An 8869-nucleotide genomic window follows, 5' to 3' on the forward strand; every position below is an offset into this window, starting at 1 on the left:
TTGTGAAAAAAAACATTGATATTTTCAATTTCAGTCCTTTCTTTAACTATTTGAGATAAATTAGTGTTGGGTTTCGATGAGTCCGACTCACCGCGGAAAATAAAACCTGAGTCCAAGAACAAACTCACAATTAATATAACAAAATGCATAAATAATAAGATTAGAGCATGGGCAATAACATCCTCATCCTCTAATATACTCTATCTTTTATTCTTGTTTTGACACTTCATTTTCTCTTTCACATACCCCACTTTCCACTAACTTCATCATTTTAACTATTTTTCATCCTCTATTTCCCCCACATCAATTAAGGGTCCTCTTTCTCATCCTCCTCTTCTCTCTCCTACTTTTTACAAATATCCATTATATATTTTGTCAACAAACATTTATTACATTAATTTTTTTTATTGAAATACTATACTCAATTTTAACAAATTGAAAATAAAAATAACAGTAAGACGTTAATTAGAATTAATAACATTAAGGCGTTAATTAAAAAATACATCGAAAATTCTAATATTAAATAACAAAGTTAATTCAATAAAGAAACGTTAAAATGCAAATAACACAAACTTTAAATAAAGCAATTTCTTAAACGTAAATTTTGAAATGGATCCTTGATATTTTCTTCATATATGTTTCACCAAGTCGTTCTTCAAGCGCATATGCATTTGTTTATTCCGAAGGTTTTCCCTCCTCGCCATAAAATGATTCAAATTTCGCTCTGTGAATTGCCCACGAGTAACAAGAAATGGTCCCTTAGCATTTCCAGTTGATGAACCGGTTACATTTTCCGGTTGTTCCTCAGCGAAGTCATCACTTGGGTCTCTATAGTTTTGATATGATTCTCGTTCATCTTCTACAATCATGTTGTGCATGATAATACATGCCATCACAATTTTCCATAGTATCTCAGGGGTCCACGCCAATACGGGAATACGAATTATAGCAAACCTTGCTTGTAGTACCCCAAAAGCACGTTCGACATCCTTTCTAACACTCTCTTGTCTCTTACTAAATAACTTTTGCTTAGTTTTTTGAGGAGCTGTGATAGCATCGATGAAACCCGCCCACTTGGGATATATACCGTCGGTTAGGTAATACCCTTGAGTGTAGGTATTCCCATTCACAACATAACTAATTTGTGGTGATCGACCATTTAACAAATCGTCGAAAATAGGTGAACGCTGGAGTACATTGATATCATTATTTGATCCTGGTGTTCCGAAAAAGGCATGCAAAATCCATGTATCCCAAGAAGCAACTGCTTCTAAAATTACAGTTGTAGTTCAGGATCTTCCTTGATACATGCCTTTCCATCCAACTGGATAATTTTTCCACTGCCAATGCATACAGTCGATGCTCCCAAGCATGCCCGGGAAACCACGACGCTCCCCTTCATGAAGAAGATGTTGGATATCTTCGACGGTTGGTTTTCTTAAATACTGCTCTGAGAAGCAAGCAATGACCCCTTCAACAAAATGTGTAAGACACTATCTTGCCGTACTAGCTCCCAACTTCAAATACTCGTCAACATGATCAGCTGAAGTGCCGTATGCTAGCATCCGTATTGCTGCAGTGCATTTTTGTAGGGGAGAGGCACAAAGTCTTCCAGTTGCATTTGGCCTTTGTTTAAAGAAATCATCGGCTTCGGTTAAGGTATCAACAATGCAAATAAAAACATGTTTTCGCATGCGAAATCTCCTTCGAAACTTTTCATCATCATACAATGGCGTGTTACTAAAGTAATCCGATATTAAACGGTCATGAGCTACTTCACGATCTCTTGGAAGAAATGTTCTGGTTTTCTTTGAGTCGAATCCCTTAGTAACACGTTGTTTAATGGCATATGCAACAACAACTCTTATTGCATCCTCTACCACGTGCATAGTTTTGTTCTCTTCGATGAAATATAATAACATTCAGTCATAGATTTCATCACTAGAATCAGAGGATCCACAATCAAAGTTCATTTCTTAAAGCAAAAATTTTACGGATATTGGAATATTGTGTAGAATTTTGAATTGGATGACTAAAAAACTTAATACTATTTTAGTAAAACAAGGGATATTTATAAATCTTTTGATGGTGTTATGTATGTCAATTTATCCTGAAATTATACAATATATAAAATGAGTGATAGGATAAAGAAAATCAGAATGATAGGTTAATATTTTGTGGAAATCCTTAAAAGATAAGGTAAGTGGATTGTGAGGATAACACTGTACTGTAGGATGTAAGAAAAGTAGATTGTGTTGATAAAATTTTCAATAAATTTACTGAAGATTTGACTGAAATTTATCAATGCATGTCTAAAATTATAAGACATGTCAATGCTTGTTATGACAATACAACACAAAAAAAGTATGTCCTTTTTTGTTTTTTTACATGTTACAATACAAGACAATAATATATTGAAACTAGATAATAATTAACATTACAATAAAACATGACAATCAATAACATTGCATGACAATATATTTAACAATAATAAAACATGACAATAATAAAAAAAAGACAATAATAAAGCATGACAATCATTAACAATATATGACAATACAATTAAACATGAAAATAATAAAACATGACAATCATTAACTATTAATACTAATAGTATCGTCCCTTAAATTCATCCCTTAGCTTCTTGTACGCCTTTTCATCTTCACTGTCGCGATTAGGGTTAGAGGCTAATATGCTGTAAATCCTTAACTTTGCCTCTTCTTCCTTCTGCCTTTTTTTTCATCACTTCGCTCCCTAATTAGATCATACATTCTTTCTCCTTGATCATACCTTCTCTCACTAATTTCATCTAGAGTATATGTCAAAGTGTCAAAGTCGATGGGCGAGGAGTCGGTTGGAGCAACTGTTTTCCCTTTCTTTTTTGCCTTCTTAGCTCCATCGGGTCGAATCTCTTAAAACTCACCCCTAACGTACTCAGGCTCCCCTCTCTTGGATTTTCCTTGACTACAAGTTGGTAGCACCATGGTTCCAACACCCCACTTTTGCTTCTTTCTCATATGCTTCCAACAATGCATCAACATGAATCGTTGACCATGTAACTTTTCATAACTTTCATGAGCTGCACCCTCGACATCTTCCTCAGTCGCCCCATTAGGTTTGCCACGTTGGCATTCAGAGTAGCACATTACCCATTTCCCAACAGTTCCATTGATTGTATCCCACCTTACTTGCAAAGCTTTCATCGTCCTTTGTTTGATGTCGTCCTTGGGATTTTCTAAGCGTGTCTGCTCATACAATGAAACAATGTTATTCCACAAATGGATTTTTGTTTGAGCCGTCCCATCACCAACATCTCCTCAGGCATTGATATAACCCGACACCAACGATTCATCTTCTTTAATGGTCTAGTTCTCCCTCTTTCGCGGCGTGCACCTTGCTTGTGATGACGTTGTTGCCTTCTTCGATTGCCTTTTTGGCTGGTTTGCATTTGAACCAACATTAATTTGTACCGAAAACAAATTAACAGTAAGATCTTCAATCTCTTCAAGATGTTGAGCTCCCCTAGATTCGGATGTTGGAGAAGCGTTGCTACTACCATCCCCGCCTGGAGAGCTTTTCATTTGTTGGCTAATGTGTTAGGACATTGGAAATACCAGATTTGAATTTTGTGGAAGGGAAGTTTGATTATTTTGGCTCGATTGAGTAGATAGATATTGTAAGTAAGACTGAACTTGGGAATTACTTAGAATATTCGGATCAATTTCAAAGGGGATATTATGTAGACCATATTGAGAATTTGGGTTGGTACAATAATTTGGATTGTTGTTATCCATAATTACTCCTATTATTGTAAGAATGGATAAAAAATTAAAATTTATTAATACGAAGGTAATGTTTAAATTTTGAATGATATTAAGGGAGATGAGGAAAATATGTAGGAGTGGCTTAAATTATGACAAAATTATACTCTATTTACACACAAAAATAATTGACAAAGGTTGGTAACTTTTTTTTAAAAAATTAAAAATAGCCATTAATATATAACCGTTACAAAAATTAACGTTACAATTGCATGAACACATTCAGCAAAAAAAAAAAAAAAAGCATTGCCAAGTGTCCAATTATAATTGGTGCATGTTTATGTTTTTGTTTTAAAAAAAAAAATAATCCCTTGTCTCTCCTCACGTGTAACCCACCACACAATTCCACCCATGTGATGTCATAATCCTTTGTCTCTCCTCATGTGCGCTAGCATGTCACAAAACCTAGCCAGCCATGCTAGGCTCGGCTTGGTGCGCATGCTAGCCACCTTGATTTACCAAATGCCCCTAACACTCAGTTTGCTCGGGGCATTACGATGCTAGGGGTATTTCGGTAATTTGTTGATTAATTAGTGATTTTACCGTCTTTTTTTTTATTAATTCAACTCGACTTGCGACGCTTGGTTTCGACACTCCTAGCTCGATTTTCGACGTATAAATATTTATTACTCAAGCGACTCATTAATTCCTTCGGAATTAATTCGTCGTGTCGGATTGTTAATTGCTTGGGTGTGACCCGAAGGGTTCAGTCAAGATTAAGCTGTAATATTAATTATACATTAATATTACTGATCGAAAGCGGCCTCCACCTAGGCATTCCGATTACTTGAACTTATTGAATAAATACCTTTTTAATAGCTCCAAACCCTCTATCGAAATAATACACTTTTTCGAAGAACACCATTCCTTTCAATCTCCCACTTGTCCTTCCTGAAAAGTCCGCTTTTAGTGTATAGCCTTTTTCCTATGTCACTTACTGTCTCTCCATGAACTATAAGATAAGATTATTCGTCATCCTTATTACATCCAGAAGTGTTTCTCGAAATTCGAGTTTGACTGTCAATAAACAAATGATTTCTAAAATCCATCTGAGTACGGCCATGCATTTTCACAGTCTCGCTCTTCGAGAGGTCATGTAAACAACAAAGACATGTTCCCAATTATTAGTAGGGGGACATTCTCAGTCTTGTAATGTAACCTTTCTTACTAAGAGGATCTAGCCGTTCGAGTGTTGCCGTTATAATCTCCATGTACGGTAGACGTTTGACTAACATCAAAACGGACTATTAATCAAACAAGAGAACTCATAATACTCATGGTCGAGGAAAGAGGTTCTGATAGTTATAATGAGAAGTATACTTATGACGATCTCTTAAAGTATTCTCATAGGTCGATCCAGTATAGTTCTAAACCAATACTTGTGCACATGATTTATGACAATCATGTCTTTGTAGCACAAGAAACGGTGCTATAAATCAAACTACAAACTAATCTCAAGAGGTCATGAATCGTCCATCATTTAAATGATCTCGATTAGGGATAATTTTCGATTATAATATTCAATGTTCACTTAATAGGTGTTTCTTTATCCAAGACTGGTCTTGATACCCTATTTTGATTATTCCCCGAATCGAATGGACTCAATATTTAATCCTAAACCACAATTAAATAGAAACGGAGTGATAAAATTGCATGAATTAAATTACTCCAAAGCTGAATGGTTCATCTTAGTGTCTTACATTAAAATGTTCAAAATTTAATTAAAACACTAAATAGGGAAATCAAAGCCAATCTCCAACGTGCCTGATTCCCATTGCCTTAACGTTCTTGTTGTGCTTCACTTGAGGTAGAGGTTTAGTTAGTGGATCGGCTACATTGTCATCCGTTCCAACTTTACAAATTCTGATTTCACCTTCTTATTTCCATTTTCTCATCATGTGAAATTGCCGCTTGACATGTTTGATCTTCTGATGTTCCCTTGGCCTTCTGGCCTGAGCAATAGCTCCATTGTTGTCACAATAGAGGGTTATTGGACCCTTGATAGAGGGTACAACATCAAGTTCACCAACGAACTTACGAATCCAAACTGCCTCCTTAGCCGCTTCAGCAGCTGCCAAGTATTCGGCTTCAGTTGTAGAATATGCAGTTGTGCTCTGCTTGGTACTCTTCCAACTAAACGCTCCTCCATTTAGACAGAACACATATCCAAACCGTGATTTGAAATCGTTTCTGTCTGTTTGGAAGCTTGCGTTAGTATAACCTTCAACAACTAATTCTTTTGAACCACCATATACCAGGAATTTATCCTTGTTCCTTTTTCAGGTACTTTAGGATATTCTAGGCTGCACTCTAATGCGCCTCTCCTAAGTCTGATTGGTATCGGCTCGTAGCACTCAAGGCATACAATACATCTGGCTTAGTACATATCATGGCATACATGATCGATCCAATTAGTGAAGCATACGGGATCTCATTCATCCTTTCTCGCTCATCATGTGTCTTTGGACACTGCTTCTTGCTCACGGTTATGTCATGTGACATGGGCAAGTGACCTATCTTGGCCCCTTCCATCTTGAATCGTGCCAGTACCTTATCAATATAAGTATTCTGGCTCAATCCAATCATCCTCTTAGCTCTATCCCTATAGATCTTGATGCCCAATATGTACTGAGTCTCTCCCAAGTCTTTCATTGAAAAACATTTTCCAAGCCAGGCCTTTACAGACTCTAACATCGGAATGCTACTTTCAATGAGCAATATGTCATCGACATATAAGACTAGGAAGGCGATGTCACCCCCACTGACCTTCTTGTAAACACAAGATTCATCTGGATTCTTAATAAAACCAAACTTACTTATGGCTTCATCGAATCGCAGATTCCGACTTCTGCTAGCTTTCTTTAGCCCGTAGATGGACTTTTTAAGCTTACACACCTTCTCAGCATTGTTTTGGTCGACAAAACCTTCAGGCTGTGTCATATACACAGTTTCTTCCAAAATTCCATTGAGGAAGACGGTTTTGACGTCCATCTGCCTATTTCATAGTTGTAATCTGCAGTAATCGCTAGGAGGATTCGAACGGATTTGAGCATTACGACCGGAGAAAAGGTTTCATCGTAATCAATACCATAAATTTTCCTGTAACCTTTTGCTACCAATCTAGCTTTGTAAATGAATACATTTCCTTCTTTGTTGGTTTCAATTTGAAAATCCACTTACATCCGATAGGTGTGTAACCCTCGAGTAAGTCAACTAAGTCCTAGACTTGATTTTCAAACATGGAATCCATTTCAGATCTCATGGCCTCTTTCCATTTAGCAGAGTCGGTGCTCGCCATCGCTTGCTTGTAGGTTGCTTGTTCGTCTCCATCTATTACTAGGATGTCCTGATTCTCAGTTAATATAATATCAAGATACCTATTAGGTTGAGACCTCGGCCTTTGCGACCTACGCAGGGTAACGGATTGAGCATTTGCATTGTCGGTTTGACTTTGCACATTTTGAACAGAGTCAACAGTTGGTGTTTGATAACTTTGACTATTAATCTGATTTTGTTGCTCGTCCTCTCAAACTTCACCGAGTTCGATTTTCCTCTAACTTTCCTTCTCCAAAAAGACACCATCTCGAGCAACAAACACTTTGTTCTCGGATTTATTATAGAAGTAATACCCTTTGGTTTCTTTTGGTTAGCCCACAAAGAAAACCTTGTCAGATTTGGGGTGAAGTTTGTCAGAAATTAATTTCTTGACATATGCTTCGCATCCCCATATCTTTAGAAAAGACAACCTAGGAGGTTTCTTCGTCCATAGCTCGTATGGAGTCTTTTCTACCGCTTTTGATGGAGCACGGTTCATTGTTAGTGTCGTAGTTAGAAGTGTGTGTCCCCAGAAAGAGATAGGAAGATCACTAAAACCCATTGTTGATCGTACCATGTCCAACAAGGTTCGATTTCTCCTTTCGGATACTCCGTTCCATTGTGGAGTTCCTAGAGGTGTCAATTCTGAAAGTATACCCTTTTCTTTCAGATGATCATCGAACTCTTGGATCAAGTATTCACCACCTCGATCCGTTCGAAGGGCTTTTATTTTCTTGCCAAGCTGATTTTTATTTTCACTCTGAAATTCTTTGAATTTTTCAAACCATTCAGATTTATGCGACATAAGGTAGACATAGCCATATATACTATAGTCGTCTGTGAAGGTGATAAAATATCGATGGTCGTTTCTTGTAGTGGAGCTCATTGGTCCACATACATCGGTGTGTATTAGGCCCAACAAGTCACTTACCTTTTCTCCCAATTTAGAGAATGGCTGCTTTATCATCTTGCCTAATAAACATCCTTCGTAATTTTCAAACGATTGTAAATCGAATGAGTCAAGAACACCTTCTTGTATAAGTTTCTTGATGCGTTTGATGTCAATGTGGTCAAGACGACAATGCCACAAGTACGTCTGATTTGACTCAATGGTCTTAGCTTTATTGGTGGTATTATTAACATTATAAACTTGTTTGTCATATGAAAGCACATAAAGACCATTTTCAGAATGTGCAATATCATATAAAACATTATCGAGATGAAATGAACATTCATTGTCCTTTGCTCAGAATTCAAAACCTTTGGCATCCAACGCCAAAATTGAAATAATGTTTTTGGTAATGTTGGGAACATAAAACAGTTTTCAAGTTCCAAAACTAGCCCCGAGGGCAAAGACAAACTGAGAGTTCCTACGGATATGGCTGCAATTCTGGCTTCATTGCCGACCTGGAGTTCAACATCTCCTTTCTCTAGCTTTCTAGTGTTCCTTAGTCCCTGAGAATTGGAACAAAGGTGTGAGCCACACCCGGTATCTAATACCCATGATGTTGAGCTAGTGAAGCTCAAGTCTATAACAAATATACCTGATCTAGAAGCAACGGTTCCGTTCTTCTTATCTTCCTTGAATTTGGAGCAATCTCTCTTCCAATGTCCCTGCTTCTTGCAATAGAAGCATTCGGAATCAAATTTAGAAGATGCTACCTTCTTCTCCTTGTTATCCTTGGTAGCCTTTAACTTAGGCGAAAAGGTCTTCTTTTTACCCTTCCCCTTAA

At 37.1% G+C, this 8869-nt stretch overlaps 1 protein-coding gene across 1 annotated transcript; it reads right to left on the reverse strand.

Annotated features, from left to right (window-relative positions):
• Positions 1 to 629: 629 nt before the first annotated feature.
• LOC145571162 (uncharacterized) lies at positions 630 to 3203 on the reverse strand. Its single transcript, XM_081630238.1, has 3 exons — positions 2924 to 3203; positions 1508 to 1900; positions 630 to 1270 (listed from the first exon to the last, which is right to left on the reverse strand). The coding sequence occupies exons 1-3, from the start codon at positions 3201 to 3203 to the stop codon at positions 630 to 632; spliced, it is 1314 nt and encodes a 437-aa protein (XP_081486364.1).
• Positions 3204 to 8869: the final 5666 nt, after the last annotated feature.

The sequence above is a fragment of the Chenopodium album genome, chromosome 12, assembly GCF_948465745.1.
Source record: "Chenopodium album chromosome 12, dcCheAlbu1.1, whole genome shotgun sequence".
NCBI lineage: Eukaryota > Viridiplantae > Streptophyta > Magnoliopsida > Caryophyllales > Amaranthaceae > Chenopodium > Chenopodium album.